Source organism: Equus caballus, chromosome 10 (assembly GCF_041296265.1).
Source record: "Equus caballus isolate H_3958 breed thoroughbred chromosome 10, TB-T2T, whole genome shotgun sequence".
Lineage (NCBI taxonomy): Eukaryota > Metazoa > Chordata > Mammalia > Perissodactyla > Equidae > Equus > Equus caballus.
In genome coordinates this window covers 64,644,951-64,664,873 of record NC_091693.1, presented here as the reverse complement: position 1 = coordinate 64,664,873, position 19,923 = coordinate 64,644,951, and the positions used below count along the sequence as shown (strand labels likewise).

The 19,923-nt window shown below is 40.8% G+C and overlaps 1 protein-coding gene across 4 annotated transcripts in view; it reads left to right on the top strand.

The window, feature by feature from the left end:
• Window positions 1-19,923, top strand: part of PDSS2 (decaprenyl diphosphate synthase subunit 2) — a 267,780-nt gene that overhangs the window by 220,038 nt on the left and 27,819 nt on the right. For all 4 annotated transcript variants that reach the window (XM_023650874.2, XM_070223628.1, XM_001503961.6 and 1 more), the window contains one exon: window positions 9,664-9,696. In XM_023650874.2, coding sequence (XP_023506642.1) covers window positions 9,664-9,696 — 33 coding nt within the window. The remainder of the gene's footprint in view (window positions 1-9,663; window positions 9,697-19,923) is intronic.

The window sequence follows — 19,923 nt, the reverse complement described above, 5'->3', positions numbered from 1 at the left end:
TAGTTCTGGTGCTCTTTCCAAATTCTTCGTGTTTACCTCCTTTGCATTTTTGTAATCTTCCCCCCCCCCACCCCCACCCCCGGTTTTGAATTTTATTGCAAGATTCTTAAGAATAATAGTGAATTCACCTTTGAATTATCCATAGTGCCTGGCGTGGTGATGTACATGGAATAGTCATCCAATTAATATTTGTCAAAAATTTTGTGTGGAATGGTCTTCACAGGGTAACTGTTTGGTGGCAGCCCTTTTTGTTAAATAGAAAGAATCAAGCTGGCGTAGCAGAAATGGCCCATGGAGGACCTGGATTCTAGATTGGGCTTCGCTAGCATCTGTATAACTTTAACCATGGTCTTTCACATCCTTGTTACTATTTTCTGTAAAATGATGGCATTGAACTAGATCGTTTCTAAGGTTCCTTTCAGCTTTCAAATAAATCTAAGAAATAGGTCTCTTAGGCAAGAGATGCACTGTAAGAAAAATATTTATCTCTATTAGAAGCTTAATCCTAGTTTTGACACTGAGAAATAGAAAAGTCTTGCTCCCAATGTTGGAAATCTCCTATGATTTCTTATTATCACATGTAAAATTACTTTCCCTCTCTGCTCAGACAGGTTTGTGTCCCATCTACCCTTTTGATTTCCTGCCTGGGGAGAGTGAGAATTAATGACTAGACCAGGAACGGAGGAGGAGATCACATACCCTTAGTGCCTGTTCAACATCATTATGAAGCCTGGAAGAGCACCTCTGGAATTTTTCATATCAGGTCTTCCTGCCTCCTCTCCAGCTCCCCAAATCTTAAGATTAAATAGCCCTCTTCCATCACACCCATAGGTGCGCGCACACACACACACCCCATATCCTTTCACAAGAGTCAGTTCAGAGCGCCAGACCAGACCTGAAACAGCTGAAAAATATTTGTTGAGCAATGTCTCCATACTAAATTCTACAGATCCCTCCCTACCCTAATTTTAAATTTAAATTTGTAGCTGCTGAAAAATAATGATCAGGTAACGGTACTGATAGTGAATGGGTGATTCACCCTAGGGAGGTGAAGTCATTACTTAGTTATCATTTTGATTCCTAATAAAAGAAAGTAGAATCCTTCAGAGAACCACAGAGCTCTGACTCTCTCAGGGAGTCCAGGGGCTACTGCAGGTCAGCAAGCTTTATTTTTAATGATCCTTCTAGTTTTCAGCTGCCATTATAAGTCACCTGAAGAAATAAGAATTATGATTATATTTTCCTGGCTATTTCTGAAAATACTGAAATGTCACTTAGGCTTGTGACATTCTGACACTGTCATAACTAGCCGTAAACTACCTTAAGTGAACTACATATTACCAATGCTGAGCTATAACTGGTTTGTCCCTAGATATCCTACTATTATCTCTTATTCAAAAGATTGCTAGGCAAGACTGGTGTGCATGAATATAACACATGTATATTCTTAAACAAAAGAGAAAATGCACATTCAGAGAGTCCTCACTGATGCCATGTGATATCTTCTAATTATTTATGTTATTTTGAGTTGTTTCAAAAGGAGTAACATTGACAACATCCTCCACTCTAGAGGGTGTATGGTGTGGGCATTTGAAAGAACTATATATGAGAGCACAAAGACTGAAATATTTCTAGATGTCTCCTAAATTAAAGCATTTTTTAAAGTTTTCTGTTGCACTTAAGGAAACAAAGTGCTCGACCACAGGAGATATAGCAGTAAATTGCCTGCAGGTTTGCAGGCTTTGTAAAGAGGGGATAAGAAAAACACACAAATATAAGGAAAACTAATTGATGCCATTTGGAGAGCTTGAAGGAAAGAGAGTTCACATCCAGTTGGGAAGGTCAAGAAAGGGTTTCTGAAGGAAGTGATATCTGAGAGAGTCCTTGAAGAAGAAGATCTTGACAGCAAAGATGGGAACGAGGGGCTTCCTAGGCGGCAGAAGCCATGAAAAGGTGATGCAGATGAGCAAGCATACAATGTATTCAAAGAAAAAAAGGTGTTATAATTTGGATGGAATGTGAAAAACATGGGGCAATTTAGGGACAGATGAAGAATTGCTCTGAAATAGTACATAACGCCTGTAGGACTTTAGTTCAGACAAAAACATGCACATGAATGTTCAGATCAGCAATATTTGCAATAGCCAAAAAGTGGAAACAACCCAATGTCCATCAAATGATGAATGGATAAAGAAAATATTACTTGGCCGTAAAAAGGAATGAAGTATTAATATGTGCTACAACATGACAAAAATGTTCTGGAACTAGGTAGTGGTGATAATAGCACAACATTGTGAATATACTAAATGCCGCTGAATTATACCCTTTAAGATGGTTAAAATGATAAATTTTATGTTATGTGAATTTTAGCTCAATTGAGAAAAAAAGACGTTGGGATGTTTGCCTGTGGAAAATGAACTTGATTCAGAAGTCATGGAGCAGACATTGAAAAGTTTTGAGCCAGGTAATGTCGAGGTCTGAAGTGTGTTTTAGGGAGGTATATCTGGCTGCATTATATAGGGCGAAAGGAACAAGGAGATACTAGAGAGAACGAGATCTGTTAGGAAGTTTTGGGGAACCTGTTGATAAGTGCAGGAGAAAAGTCCCAATCAGAATGTTGGCAACAAGAATGGGAAGGTAAGGAGGTGAGATGTAAAACCCATTTCAGAGAAAATGTATAGGACCTGAGAACTGAGATGATAGGGAGAAGCTGTCAGGTGTGTACCGGGGAGAGGCGGTCAGAGGCCAAAACCAGGATTTTGAACTTGAATAACAGGAAGAGAATATGAGAAAGTTAATTTCATGGACATTCACATTTGCCTCCGAAAATTAGCTTTCCCAGGTGAAAGAGATGATAAAATCAGGTACCTGAGCAGTCTAGTTCTGAATGGTGTTGACTTCCTTGCAGATGCCTTCTGTGCTCTCTTATTAGTAGGCAAGAATGGTCAGGATAGCAAAGAAGCCTGCCCTGTTCCTTCGTATTCTGATTCTCTTCCAGCTCTGTCACTGGAGAGCCCACCAATACAAGGCCTGCTTTTCCTACCAAGCCAGAACTCAACGGACTGCTTCAACTTCAGGGCTAGTAGATCTGGTAGACTTCTGATTTGTGGCCTTTTAAGTCCTCATGCATTATACCCAAACTATTCTGGGATGAGGATGGAGGTATCCTTCCTCCCTTCCTCTGTCCTCCCTTATATAAACTAAGCTCCACCTCTTAATATCAATGCAAATGTACGGAGAATTTATTTTCAGTAAGACTTGTTTTCTCTAAAGGAGCCAGTGATATTTTTGTCAGTGCCAAGGCAAAAGACCTTTAAAATGTTATTATTTTTGCAGCCACCATTGTAATCTTTTGTTCCAACCAGAATCATTAGTGGATGATCCATTAGGACCATTGGATGAATGGTTAGTAGGGAAATGAATATTCATATGGACTCAAACCATCTACAGATTACTGATTAAATACAGAGGGAAGCAGTGAACAAACTTAGTTTCACCAATAATGAGACAAACATACTGTGTGACTCCTAATGTAATGGAGAAAGACTATACAGCATCATCTGTGTAGCTGTCATGCCAAACATGTTTTACTTTAGTTGTGAGAAAACAATCAGACTTTCTTCTGGGCAACTGATCTGGATTCCTAAAAAATGCCAGTATTATGAAAGACAGAAAAGGTAGTGGTGTAGGGACTGTTGTAGATTGGAAGAGAGTAAAAAGCCATGACATCCAAAGGAAATGTATGATTTTTAATTTGATCTTGGACTGAGATAAAAACAGCTCTAAAGGAGACTATTGGTTGAACTTGGAAAATTTGAATATGGTCTGTATCTTAACTGTTAGAGTAAATGTTAAACTTGTTATGTAGGAGAATATCATTGTTCTTAGGAGAGAAATGCTAAAGTATTCAGGGATGAGGCATCACAATGTCTACAACTTAAATGGTCAGCAAGTGATCATCTAGAGAGAAAGCAAAGATGGCAGAATTTTAGCAATTGGTTAATCTAGATGGAGGGCAAATGGGTGTTCCTTATGTTCTTTCAACTAAAAAGTTTGAGGAGACAGGTAGTTTTCCTTGAAGGTTTAAAAAGAAAATCTTAAAAAAAAAAAAAAAAAGAAAAGAAAAGACTGTTGTTCCAAAATATAGCATTTGGGAAGAATAACATGCTAAGTAGAGATGATGAGTCTCTAGCAATGGCTGGACTCCCTGCTGTGGAATATTAGTTTTCTGCTTTTAGAAAGAGGTTTCTTCATATCCAGCTTTCAAGTCCAGATAACAGTAGCTGGAAATTGGAAACAGTTCATTTATGTCATCCAATGCTTCTTTGTTACCTGACTTATAAAAAAGCATTTGTTTCTTAAAGTAAAAGACCACATTGTACATCCGTTACTTACCAACAGGGAATCTATCTGCCTTTGGTCTGCAGAGACTGGTATATAAACCTTTGGAATTAATCCCACTGCGCATCTTCTCAATCAGAGTGCTGGCTTTTTTTGCTTTTGTACCGAATATTGTTTTACAGTGCTCACTATAGCTGTCCGAGGAGGCCTCCAGTGTCACGAGCACTGGCACACTATCTTGTCTATTTTCACATTTTTTAAGATAAAACAAGGTTCAAACCACACATTCTCTGTGAACTGCTAAAGACTAGGAAAAATTACTTTCTTTTCTCATGACCTGGATTGACAAGAAGCACACCTACGGGAGGCAAAAAGATGAGTGAATCCCTTTTAAAGACCCTAGTAATGAAGCCCTCAGGGAATTGCCGTGTATGGTAGAATTTACAGTGTCTTCTGGAGATGAACAGTGTGGCAGGAAGAGGTTCAGGACTGCTGGCTGTTGAAATACAGTCTGCATTTATTTTATATCAGCCTATTTTGGGCCCCAGTGAGAAAGTTATTTTAATAATATCTTGCTCTGCTAGAAATATACATGATAAGTGGCAGATGTCAGAAAAAGGAGGGAAAGTTACAGCACTCCATTCTCCTTGAGACTTAAGGAGTTTGTTCTCTTCTAGCCTTTAAAGTAAACTCTGATGCATACAAATGCATAAATTAACAAGGACATTAGACATAGTCCAGACCAGTGATCCTCAAATGAACCAGAATCTCAGGGCTAGGGTATTGAGGATGTGCATTTTTAACAAGCTACCCAGGTGATTCTGATACAGCCAGCCCAGCATTCGTGAGAGCCCCGCATTTGGGAACATCTGGTCTGGTCCAATGTTCTTATTTTACAGATAAGAAAATTAAGACCCAATTAAAAATTTAAACATTATTGGAGGTATTAACCTATTATGGACCAGAAACCATATTTTCTGGCTCCCAGGAGATCCATCTTCCCAGGAGGTCACCGTGCCTCTTGGAGTAGTCACAGTTAAGATCTTAGGCCACTTGCTTTCTTCCATAGACAAGGCCTGCTTAACACATGAGGCTTTGAGATGTGCATCTTAAAATCTCCTGAGGTCTCCTGACTTCCGTTCCAGGCTCTTTCCACTTCAACACACTGCTCTCAAGGTTGAGGCACTTAATTATGCTAAGCCACTGCATCTGTGAGAAGGCTACTCCATCATTCTTCTCTGTTCTATCCTTTTGTTGTTGGATTTTCATGAATTGTTTGAATTTATTTTCTATAGATTCCCTTCCTTAGTCTACTTATAAATAAAAATTAGGCAATAAAGAGAAAATATAGTATCATTCAATATGGGTAAAAATTACTTGTAAGGCACCACCTAATGTCTCTACATTAACTACATAATAGACCTAACCACCCCGCAATCCTGGAACTAGGAGTGAGTAAAATGAACTTTGCTTTGTAAGTTTCCTGAATAGACAGCACATAACTGACACATATAAAGAAAAAGCCCTCATCCATCTATTCATTTTTCACCATTCACAATGACTGAACATTGACTATATATAGCCAGAGCTGATTGAGACATGGAAAACAGTTGTGAGCAGGAGAGAAAATTTCCCTACTCTCATGGAGCTTAAGTTCTAGAGGGAGATCGTATGTAGAGCCTATCTAAAACAAGACTCCCTACAGGGTAAGCCCCACGAGGGCAGAAGTTTTTATTTGTTCTGTTGATGGCTGTGTCTCCGGTGCCTAAGCACTACCTGACACACAATAGGATAGGTGCACAGTGGATAATGATTGAATGAATGAGCAACAATTAGGTAAAACAGAAACTATGGCCCCTCTCAAATTAACTGTTTTACAAAAAGAAATAGAATCGATAATGTTTATGAGAAGCATTAATTATGTGGGGGATTAAATGATCATTTGCATTTGTTTCTAATTTGCTAGGTTTTTATAAACTCTAAAAGGTTTTTGTGAAAAAAAATTTACATCAGAATATGTACTCTTCAGGTGTGTGTATGACATATGTAGATATTAACCCACATAGCAGCTGGAAATATATACCTAAAGATTTAAATATTTGTAATACTTTCTTATAAAATAAATGATCCGTTTATGTACAAGCTAAAGCAGTTAAGAATGAAATGGTTTCATAGAACTGGAATGTTTACTGTGACAAAATAAAAAGGATGTTCAAGTGAGCTGCATATCAATAGTTACAGTCTGTTCAGGCTGTAATGGCTGTGGTAAGCGTGCTCTCATTTTATGCAGGCTTCTAATCTCTCAGCTTCCAGAAGATTTAAGAGCTGATGTTGAACAGATAAGGATTTACATATGTGGTGTTTCTCTGCCGTTGCCCCCAGAAAGTATATCTCTACTGGGTGAAAGGTGGTGGCCAAGCTAGGAATACAAAATAAAATGAAAGAGTTTGAAAATAGCTTGTGATTGATTAAGCACAAGTGCTTCAAAATAATATCCCTAAGATGGTTAGTTTATAAACAAAGTATGTGATAGGAAAAATGGTTTTACAAAAATTTGTGATGACCTCTCTAGATTTCCTTACCTATAAGCAGCATTATATTCACTTACTACCTGAAGAAACTGCTGTTGATTTTCTTTATGAGACAAAATTGGGAAATGGCTCAATACCTCCAAAAGGAAAAGTCCACCCGAAGTCCCTGTAAATTGTCTAGTTCTCCGTGCTTTACCTGACAATCTCAAGATACAAAAGCTCCTCAACTTCCTAACTTTCAACAAATACCACTTTCAACATTTTAACATATCCTTCTTGTTCAACGCTGAAAGATGAGGATGTTGAAGGAGCTAGAATGAAGAGGAGCTGGTTAGAACGGAAACAAAATTTAAAGTCATGAGGAAACGGCACGTGTTTCGGGAGTGAGTTGTTTGGCAGTAGGAACAATTCTGTAGGGCGTCCAGTTCGTGCGGCATTTGGAAAGTGCCGTGCCTGAGCAATCCATACTAATCAGCGGGAGACGAGGAAAAGGACGAACAATTGAAAAGGTGGGACACTTGTGACCACAGGATCAGCCTCAGTGTCAAATATCTGTTAAGCTAAAGTGAATTCAAGAGACAGCTGGGAGTTTGAGAACTTAAAGACTAAGCATATTGCGAAATGCTGCTGCTGAAATTTTGGTCACAAGCCATGGATTATTCGTAGGATCAAAGCCAGTTCACATTTGCACAGCATCAGAGGAGCGGTAAGTCACGAGTGCCGTATACAGAGGTGCTCCAGGGCTCCCTACCACTGCTGAAGTTACAGCGGGTGGAGGGGCATTTTCACTGTAGACAAAACTACTTTAGTTTGGGAAAAGATGTCCATAGACAGAAAGACAAAACACGTAAATGTAAAATACCTGAGCAGAGAGAGGAATAAGCCTGGTTTTAAAATTTGTCTAAGAACTGACTCACACTCCCCTTGGTGTAATGCATCTCAGGACTTAGTTCACTGAAAATCCTAAACCCCCCCAAAAAACTTTGAAGAGCAGATTGAAAACCCCAACTTCTTTTTCATAGTACACTGGTTGCAGGGGACTTTTGTTTCATTTCAAACATTCAAGTCACAATTTTAACTTAGAGTGATTTGTGATGGTCCCAACAGCTATACATGAGCAGTGGCTTGTTCTAAGTTGCTTATTATGACAATAAGAAAAACAAAATGCAGGCATCTTTGGATAAATTTTTTAAAGATTGTAAAGGAGCAAGAAGAGTCAGGACCAATTATAAACATTTCCTTTTCTCTCATGAAAGTAATCTGCCCATGTTCATTATCTGTATAGTGTCATTTTGGACTCAGAAACAAAATCATCTCAAGAACTAACGTATTCAGGGGGCCGGCCCCCTGGCCGAGTGGTTAAGTTCCTGCGCTCTGCTTCGGCGACCCAGGGTTTCGCTAGTTCAGCTCCTGGGTGCGAACATGGCACCCGTTCATCAGGCCATGCTGAGGCAATGTCTCACATAGCACAACCAGAATATACAGCTATGTGCTGGGGGACTTTGGGGAGAAGAAGAAAAAAAAAAGAAGATTGGCAACAGATGTTAGCTCAGGTGCCAGTCTTAAAAGAACAGAAACAAAAACTAACCTATTCCTAAGTGGAAGGGCCGTTGTTCTGTGCAGAGGTGACAGGAGAAGTTTTATTCTGAAGTTGAGCTGACCTATCGGCAAAGACTAACACATTGATCGTCTCTGTTACGTTCAGATTTGATATATAGCACTTTTGAGTGTTAATTTTAAATTGTTTTTTCATAACTAAAAATATTTTGTAAATAAAATCTAACCTTACGCAGGAGGTCTCCTTCGCGTCCGCCTTTCTTCCCTGTCTTCATCTCTGATGGAGGTAGAGGGCTTTTGACCTAATACAACATAATAAAAATTGTGCCAAGGGAAGTGGAAACATAAACTTACCCCACAGATTACTTACTAATTATACAGGAGAAAATATGTGATTACAGTGGAGCCATCTGATGGCCACCACCTTAATCAAGTGGTCAAATGTGTAGCATTACTAAGAGTTGGACAGCCTGACATTTTGTGCCTCCTGAATTGATGCCACATGAAATACATAATTTTCCGTATAAAGTATTCTTGCCAAAAATGTTTAACCTAAATCTAAACAAGCTTCTTCAGACCCAACTTTCAGTAGGCAAGCAAAACAGGGATAAGTTAAATGACACAATGAAGAAATAATATGACAGATCCAAAAAGGGAGACATTTTGTAAGACAGCTTCCCTGATCTCCTCAAAAAGCCGATGATTTTCACAAAAAACGTTAACAGTTTTTATTTTCATTTTTTGAAAAATGAAGAGAGACTCTCTAGATTTAAAAGGCTGGACAGACACATGAAAACCAAATGCAATATGTGAATATTGATTAATTCTGGTTTGGGGAAAAAAGTATAAAGAATATTGTTGGGACAATTGGAGAAACTTGAATATGGGTTGTATGTTGGATGATATGGCATTGTTAGTTTTTTAAATGTGATAGTGGTTATGTGGTCATGTATGAGATGTCCTATGCTACAAGATGTGTGCTGAAGTATGGGGGAGTGAAGTCATGGTGTCTATACTGTCAAACCTAGACAGCGAGTGTATGTGTGCTCATTGCACTGTTCTTTCAACTTTTCAATATCTTTGAAAGTTTTATGTGTTTTATATAGTTCACTATAGAGATAGAGAGGAGAGGAAAGTGGGGAGAGAGTTGACTTTTATTCTTTGAGAGGCAAAAATTGTAGAAGCACTATGTAATTTTTAAAGAACTAACTAATCTCCCCCTTTTCTATTTTAGGCTCAAGAGAAAGGAAGATTAGACTATGCTAAGGTAGGTGGATTTTATACATACTACACAGTTTTATACATTTCAATTTGGTACTTGGTTTTTGTTTATATTTGAAAGGTCAAAAGAGAATCATCTCATTCAAAGCTGAGGGACAGTCCCTGTAAAGTAACAGGCATTAGCAGGTAAAGTAAGATTTGTTCAACGATAAGTTTATTTATCAAGTGCCTACTTCATTCCAAACACTGTGTTAGGTGTTGGGAATACAACAGTGAACCAGATCAAGTCTTTCCTTTCATGACATTTACAGTCTCATGGAGGAGATCAATAACCAATAAATAACTAAGTGGATCCATAATATAATGCCAGGTTGTGAGAAGCGCTGTAAAAAACACTTGACTGGGTAAGATCAGTAACCATTGCTGGAAAGATGCCATTGGCCGATGGATGGAAAACAGCTTTTAGCACCATCGCATGATACCTGGGAAGCACATACAGGGCCCATTAGACTCCTAAAGGTGGTCGTTTTCTGATCACCTGTGGAGCTTTTGAAAACACACATGCCTAGGTTACCGCAGCGTCACACCCTCTTTCACCAGATCAAAATCCCCTGGCAGGGGGAGCAGGGCAGAGCCAGGATGGAAGGGTTTGAAAAGAGGCTCCACAGATAATTCTGACACAGCCTTGTTGAAAAACTGCCACAGGAGTTCAGATTTCTGTGCCCCAGTGAGAGTCTGTGAACTCTCTTGGGTCACATTCCATTTGCTCCTCAGGACAAATGGAACACTTTAGCACGTGTGTGGGATGCATACAGCTGCTTGGCTAGAGGAGAGGAACATGCTAGCCACCTGATTTATGCAACAGTCAGGAATATCCAGGGTGTGAGCACACCTGCTCTCCAAAGACGAGGAGGCAGAAATATGACCTGTAAGGGCTCCGCATGCAGTAGCACAACTGAACCGTACCGTGATCTCTCCAGGGCTGATCCGGAACCTTGTGTCTCCTGACAGCCCCGAGGTGCACGCCCATGGCTCCATGCCTCTGTTCTAGCTCTTTTTCTTGCCTGAAGTGCAGTCCTTCCTTTCCTCTGCCTTACAAATTTTTGCCTCCTTCAAGAAAAATTGGATCAATAGGAGCATCTCTAAACTAAAGACTTCTATGTCTGTCACTCTATCTTAGATGTCTGCTTGAGCCTTATCATATACCCAATCGTGGGCTGTGGACATTTCTTCTTGGGTCTCCCCAAGATAAAGAAGGTAAAGAGTTCTCAAGGTAAAGAAGCTCAAAGTGTCAAACTGAGCTCAGCATTTTCCCTGACATCCTTGTTCTTTTTTTTTTTAATAGACTTTATTTTTTAGAGCAGTTCTAGGTTCACAGCAAAATTGAGTGAAAAGTATAGAGAGTTCCCATTACCTCCTAACCCCACACACGCACAGCCTTCCCCACTGTCAACATTCTGTGCCAGAATGGTATATTTGTTACAATCAATGAACCTTCATTGACACATCATTATCACTCATAGTTCCATAGTTCACATTAGGGTTCACTCTTAGTGTTGTATCTCTCAGCCTTTTTACTTATTCCCTCTCCTGATCTTGGCACTGTCATCCCATCAGTCAACCACGTGAGAAACTTAGAAGTCACTCTTGAGTGCTCCTACTCCCTCACCCTTATGTTCCATGGCCAAGTCATGCCCACTTTAGAGCCTGCGTTTTCTTGAATCCATACCCTCCTCTTGATCGCTCTTTCTCGCTCATGTTGAGTCTCTTCATCTGAACCACTGGAAAGCCTACTGACTGGTCTCCGTGCTTCTCTTTTGTCCTCACAGATCCATTACCAGTCAGAATGTCTGTCTAAACCACAAATCTGACAGTTTCACACTCCAGCTTAAAACCCTTCATTGGCTCCATGACAACATTCAAAGGCAATTCAAGGTTTACTAGATTTCATATAAAGCACTGTGTGGTCTCACTCCCTAGAGGGACTCTCCAGCTTCTTCTCCTCGCACCCTGTGCTCCAGCAGCACCAGATTACATAACACGTACTGTGTCTATTCTCCATGCCTTGACTCATGCTGTCCTCTTTGCTTGGAATGCCCTTCCCCTTTATCTGGCTACCCCTACTCCTCCTGTAAGGCTTAATTTAGGATCATCTTCTGAAGGAAGTCCTCACTGGTTCCCCAGGCTGGATTAGGGAAACTCCCCTGGATCAAGAAATGGCTCTGTCACCAACCCACTGCAGAATCTGATGTGAGTCATTTAACCTCTTTGGTCTTCCCTCAGTTTCCGTAGTACAAAATGAGCAGTTTAGAAGAGTGCTATTCGACTCTTTAGGCCCAAATTTGAGAGGAGACATTCTTTTTTTTATGGGCGGGGGGAACATTCTTATCTTGTGTACTCCTGAGGTCCAGATTCATTCCTTCATCCGTTCATCCACCCAACCACTAAGTGTTTGATATGTCATATGTGCAAGGCCCTGTGCCGGCACTAACTACACTGTGAACACGACTGACGCAGGCCTTCCATCGCACCTTCCTTGACTCACATCTCCATATCTAAAGTGGCCACTCTCCCTTTGCTCTACTTTTTTTCTTCTATGAAAATGTTAACATTTATCATAATCTAAAATTATTATTTTTATTTAGTTACTTGTTTCCTTCTTCTTCCACTGGAATGTAAGAGCCTCTGACTGCAGGGCCCTTGATGGCCTTGTTCGTGGCTACATCGTCAGTACCTGGCACAGGCTTACACATAGGAGTGCTTGGTAAATGGGTGTGGAAGAGTGTTGCATTAGTGTTATGCTAGGAGAAATGCAAGAGGCTGTGAGTGGTCTGGAATTGAGGATTGCAGACTCCAATTAGCCATTTTAAGAGTATACTGACTGTATAACACAGTCCATCCCAATGTTCAGTAGCCCGAAGCTTGCCTCGCCAAGTGCTAGAGACGATATTTCTCATGCCAGTAAACAGAAACCCCTCTGGAATATGTGGTGCTATTCTGATATTTAAGGGCATAACTTGATCTAGGCAATTAATCCAGACCTATCATCCTTACATAGACCTAAACCCAAGTAACATGGGAAAAAAGATTATAACCATCCCTACCAAGTATCAGGGAGATGTCTGCAGGGTACAGCTTGCAATATTGTCCCTTATTCAGTGTATTATGGGCCTGTAGTATGGTCATGGTGCCCATGCTGACCAATGCAAGCATCGTGCTTAGCAGCTTAGGGCTCCTCTGGTAGATTTTTCTGTAAAACTACATTTAAAAAACTCACCAGCCGGAGAAGATCCAAGGTGGCACTGTGAGTAGTCCTCTTTGTCTCTCCCCCTTCGAGTCTACAATTATTTGGACACTCATTGCTTAACAAAGGATATCCAGATAGCATCTCAGGACGTCTGAGAGACCCACGCGACTATACATCGGAAGGCGGACGGACTTCCCTCCGGGAGGAGGTGGAGATAGGTGAAAACTCTCCAACCCCAACCGAACAGCCTAGTACCTGCAAGCGGCTTTCTTCCAACGGACACCCGCAGAAGATCAACACACACCTAGGGCAGGAGCGAGCACACACCAGAGGAGTGACGGTGGAAACAGGTGACCAGAACCCTACCTAAACCCCCCGCAATTACTCCTAAACACAGAGGGAAACTCTAGAGTTACACACCTGAGCCCGTGGGGAGAGTCTTGCCCCGCCATTGGCGGGGAGATCCCTCCTGGTGTCCACGGCACCCAGAGGGTCCCAGAGAGAATCACAGAGGGCGTGGCAGCCCCCCGGCTGCCACTGCCTGCACGGCCGGGCAAGGGATTGCCGGAGATCTCGGAGAGGACTGGGGCTGGGCGGCTCCGCGGCCTGGGGGGGAAGCTCCAGAGTTCCGCCCGGGCAGCAGACAAAACTCTCTGTCTGCCATTAGCGGAGGGGCCACGCCCAGCATCCACAACTCTGGGAAAGTCCCGGAGAGAATCCCAGAGGGTGCGGCGACCCCCAGCTGCCATTGCCCGCCCCGTGGGGCAAAGGATTGCCGGAGATCTCGGAGAGGACTGGGGCTGGCTGGAGCTCCAGAGGCCGGCTCCACGGCCCAGGGGGGAAGCTCCAGAGTTCTGCCCAGGCAGCAGACAAAACTCTCTGTCTGCCATTAGCGGAGGGGCCACGCCCAGCATCCACAACACCAGGAGGGTCCCGGAGAGGAGAATATCAGGCAGGACAGCAGCTGACCAGCTACCACTGGAATCAGGATCTCCGGCTATCCCCCAGTCAGGGCAAAGGGCTCCCCGAGTTCCTGGGGAACAGGACTGGGGCTGGGTGGAGTTCCAGCGACCCGTCTCCGTAGCCTACGGGGAAACCCTACAGACTCACAGCAGCCTCAGCGAAAGCCTCTGCACAGCACTAGTAGAGAGCACCCATCCGGCAGCCACAAGGCTGGAAGACCCCGGGACAAAAGTAGCATAGCTAGATGAGCTAACCACAGATTGTAGAAGATGCCAGTAGCTCTGCTGCGACCGATAGTGGACAAGTGAAATTTTGTGGGTGCCGACAGTGACGGAGTGGCAAATATAAGTGATCCTACCCCTGGCCACTGGAAAAGCCCATAACACCGTTGCAGACCCCAAGGAGGGAGCACGTCTAGGTGGGCTGCAACAGTAGGCACCAGCAGCCTGAAGCCCCCCCATGACAGCCCCCACGGCAGAAGAGGGAATCCAAAGGACCACTGTGACTACGAGGAGGGGCCCAGGCCCAGTTAGCAACTGAGGATGGGGTTCCTGGTTGGTGCAGTATAAACAGCTGCTCCCCCACCACACCAGCAGAAACAAGTGGAAGGAGCAACTAATCTCTATCTCTATGCGAAGGCACAAATCTACAACATCAAGCAATATGAAAAAATACATTAAGTCTCCAGAACAGAAGGAAAATAACAAATACACAGACAACAATCCCAAAGAAAATGAAATATATAACCTAAATGATAATGACTTCAAAACAGCCATCATTAAAATACTCAATGAGTTAAGAGAGAATTCAGATAGACAACTCAACGAGTTCAGGAGCTATGTCACAAAAGAGTTTGATACGATAAAGAAGAACCAAACAGAAATACTGGAAGTGAAGAACACAATAGAGGAGATTAAGAAAAATCTAGATGCACTGAACAGTAGGGCTGATAATATGGAGGAAAGAATTAGCAATTTGGAAGATGGGAATATAGAAATGCTGCAGGCAGAGGAGGAGAGAGAAGTAAGACTAAAAAGAAATGAAGAAACTCTCCGAGAATTATCAGACACAATTAGGAGATGCAACGTAAGGATTATAGGTATACCAGAGGGAGAAGAGAAGGAGAAAGGGGCAGAAAGCCTATTCAAAGAAATAATGGCTGAGAACTTCCCAAATCTGGTGAGAGAGATGGATCTTCAGGTGACAGAAGCCAATAGATCTCCAAACTTTATAAATGCAAGAAGACCAACCCCACGGCATATAGTAGTGAAGCTAGCAAAAGTCAACGACAAGGAGAAAATACTAAGGACAGCCAGGCAAAAGAAACTAACCTACAAAGGAACCTCCATCAGGCTATCAGCAGATTTCTCAGCAGAAACTTTACAGGCTAGAAGAGAGTGGAATGATATATTCAAAAATCTGAAGGACAAAAACCTACAGCCGAGAATTCTCTACCCAGCGAAAATATCCTTCAAATACGATGGAGAAATAAAAACTTTCCCAGATAAACAAAAATTAAGGGAGTTCATTGCCACAAAACCTCCTCTTCAGGAAATCCTCAGGAAAACCCTCATTCCTGAAAAATCAAAAAAAGGAAAGGGGCTACAAAACCAAGAGCAGAGGAGATAAGTAGAAGGACAACAACAGAGAGTAGCAGCTCTTCATCAGAACAGATTAAACCATGGGATGAGAAACAAAGGAAATTGAAGAAAACCGGAAAACAAGACATAAAATGGTAGTGGTAGGCCCCCACATCTCAATAATCACTCTAAATGTAAATGGATTGAACTCCCCAATCAAAAGACACAGAGTGGCAGGATGGATCAAAGAACAAGACCCAACAATATGCTGCCTCCAGGAAACACACCTCAGCCCCAAAGACAAACACGGACTCAGAGTGAAGGGATGGAGAACAATACTCCAAGCTAATAATGAACAAAAGAAAGCAGGTGTCACTATACTAATATCAGACAAGGTAGACTTCAAAGCAAAACAAATAAAGAAAGACAAAGAGGGACAGTATATAATGATAAAAGGGACTCTCCACCAAGAAGACATAACACTTATATACACACCCAACACAGGAGCACCAAAATTTGTAAAGCAACTCTTAACAGAACTAAAAGAAGACATCAACAACAATACAATAATAGTACGGGACCTCAACACACCATTAACACCAATGGACAGAACATCCAGACAGAAAATCAACAAGGAAATAATAGAATTAAATGAAAAATTAGACCAGATGGACTTAATAGATATATATAGAACACTTCATCCAAAAACAGCAGGTTATACATTCTTCTCAAGTGCACATGGAACATTCTCAAGGATTGACCATATTTTGGGAAACAAAGCAAACATCAATAAATACAAGAGAGTTGAAATAATATCAATCATCTTTTCTGATCATAATGCTATGAAACTAGAAATCAACTACAAGAAAAAAGCAGAGAAAGGTGCAAACATGTGGAGACTAAACAACACGCTTCTGAACAAACAATGGATTATTGAAGAAATTAAAGAAGAAATCAAATATTATCTGGAGACAAATGAAAATGAGAACACGACATACCAAATCATTTGGGATGCAGCAAAAGCAGTCCTAAGAGGGAAATTCATCACAATACAGGCTTACCTCACTAAACAAGAAAAAGCTCACATAAGCAACCTCAAACGACACTTAACAGAACTAGAAAAAAAAGAACAAACAAAGCCCAGAGTCAGTAGAAGGAGGGAAATAATAAAAATAAGAGCAGAAATAAATGATATTGAAACAGAAAAGACAGTAGAAAGGATCAATGAAACAAAGAGTTGGTTCTTCGAAAAAATTAACAAAATCGACAAACCTTTAGCCAGACTCACCAAGAAAAGAAGAGAGAAATCGCAAATTAATAAAATTAGGAATGAAAGAGGACAAATCACAACAAATACCAATGAAATACAAGGGATCATAAGAGAATACTATGAAAAACTATATGCCAACAAATTGAACAACCTGGAAGAAATGGACAACTTCCTAGACTCCTACAACCTCCCCAAACTGAATCAGGAAGAAATGGAGAATCTGAATAGGCCAATCACAAGTAAGGAAATAGAAACGGTAATCAAAAACCTCCCCAAAAATAAGAGCCCAGGACCAGACGGCTTCTCTGGAGAATTCTACCAAACATTCAAAGAAGACTTAATACCTATTCTTCTCAAACTATTCCAGAAAATTGAGGAAGATGGAGTACTCCCTAACACATTCTATGAAGCCAACATCACTCTGATCCCCAAACCTGACAAGGACAACACAAAGAAGGAGAACTACAGGCCAATATCACTGATGAACATACATGCAAAAATCCTCAACAAAATTCTGGCAAACCAAATACAGCAATACATCAAAAAGATTATACAACATGATCAAGTGGGATTTATACCAGGGACACAGGGATGGTTCAACATCCGCAAGTCAATCAACGTGATACACTACATCAACAAAATGAAAAACAAAAACCACATGATCATCTCAATAGATGCAGAGAAAGCATTTGACAAGATCCAACACCCATTTATGATAAAAACCCTCAACAAAATGGGTATAGAAGGAAAGTACCTCAACATAATAAAGGCCATATATGACACACCCACAGCTAACATCATACTCAATGGACAAAAACTGAAAGCCATCCCTCTGAGGACAGGAACAAGACAAGGGTGCCCACTTTCACCACTCCTATTCAACATAGTACTGGAGGTGTTGGCCAGAGCAATTCGGCAGGAAAAAGAAAGAAAAGGAATCCAAATAGGTAATGAAGAAGTAAAACTCTCGCTGTTTGCAGACGACATGATCTTATATATAGAAAACCCCAAAGAATCCATAGAAAAACTATTAGAAATAATCAACAACTACAGCAAAGTAGCAGGGTATAAAATCAACATACATAAATCAGTAGTATTTCTATACACTAACAATGAACTAACAGAAAAAGAACTCAAGAACTCAATCCCATTCACAATCGCAACGAAAAGAATAAAATACCTTGGGATAAACTTAACCAAGGAAGTGAAGGATCTATACAATGAAAACTACAAGACTTTCCTGAAAGAAATTGACGACGACATAAAGAGATGGAAAGACATTCCTTGCACATGGACTGGAAGAATAAACATAGTTAAAATGTCCATACTACCTAAAGCAATCTACAGATTCAATGCTATCCCAATCAGAATCCCAAGAACATTCTTCACAGAAATTGAACAAAGAATCCTAAAATTCATATGGGGCAACAAAAGACTGCAAATTGCTAAAGCAATCCTGAGCAAGAAAAACAAAGCTGGCGGAATCACAATCCCCGATTTCAAAACATACTACAAAGCTACAGTGATCAAAGCAGCATGGTACTGGTGCAAAAACAGGTCCACAGATCAGTGGAACAGAATTGAAAGCCCAGAGATAAAACCACACATCTATGGACAGCTAATCTTCGACAAAGGAGCAGAGGGCCTACAATGGAGAAAAGAAAGTCTCTTCAACAAATGGTGCTGGGAAAACTGGACAGCCACATGCAAAAGATTGAAAATTGACCATTCTTTTTCACCACACGCCAAAATAAACTCAAAATGGATCAAAGACCTAAAGATGAGGCCTGAAACAATAAGTCTTCTAGAAGAGAATATAGGCAGTACACTCTTTGACATCAGTTTCAAAAGAATCTTTTCCGACACTATAACTCCTCAGGTGAGGGAAACAATAGAAAGAATAAACAAATGGGACTTCATCGGACTAAAGAGCTTCTTCAAGGCAAGGGAAAACAGGATTGAAACAAAAAAAACGGCTCACTAATTGGGAAAAATTATTTACAAGCCACTTATCCAACAAAGGGTTAATCTCCATATTATACAAAGAACTCACACGGCTTAACAACAAAAAAACAAACAACCCAATCAAAAAATGGGCAGAGGACATGAACAGTTATTTCTCAAAAGAAGCTATAAATATGGCCAATAGACACATGAAAAGATGTTCATCATCGCTAATCATCAGGGAAATGCAAATCAAAACTACACTAAGATATCACCTTACACCCATTAGATTGGCAAAAGCATCCAAAACCAAGAGCAACAAATGTTGGAGAGGTTGTGGAGAAAAAGGAACCCTCATACACTGTTGGTGGGAATGCAAACTGGTACAGCCACTATGGAAAACAGTATGGAGATTTCTCAAAAAGTTAAAAATAGAAATACCCTATGACCCAGCCATCCCATTACTGGGTATCTATCCTAAGAACCTGAAATCAGAAATCCCAAGAGTCCCTTGCCACCCCTATGTTCATCGCAGCATTATTTACAATAGCCAAGACGTGGAACCAACCCATATGCCCAGAAACTGATGATTAGATAAAGAAGATATGGTATATATACACAATGGAATACTACTCAGCCATAAAAAAAGACAAAATTGGCCCATTCGCAGCAACGTGGATGGACCTCGAGGGTATTATGTTAAGCGAAATAAGCCAGTCAGAGAAAGACGATCTCTATATGACTCCACTCATAGGTGGAAGTTAACATATTGACAAGGAGATCTGATCGGTGGTTACCAGGGAAAAGGGGGGCTGGGGGGAGGGCACAAAGAGGGAAGAAGTGTACCCACAACATGACTAACAATAATGTACAACTGAAATCTCACAAGGTTGTAGTCTATCATAACATTAATTAAAAAAAAAAAAAAAAAACTCACCAGCCGTTTCTGGAGACTATCATGAAATTTATTTGTTGGTGGAAATTTCTTCATTTCTAAGTGGTGAGTATTTACTCAAGAGCCAAATTTTATCTGAAAAATCAGATTTCAAGAACCACAGAAAATTATTTTGGCCATGTGCTCTGTGGCTTTATATGCCATCTTTCAAATTTTGTCAAGTTTCAGAATGGCAACGAAGTAGGGGAGAGGGCACAAGAGGTGATCATTTCAAAATCAGTCTCAGCTGGATCTCGAGAATGTCTGTCACATTCAGCAAAACAGTGGTCTGGCCTCAAACACTCAGATAAGAAATTGAATTACTTTTTAATTGA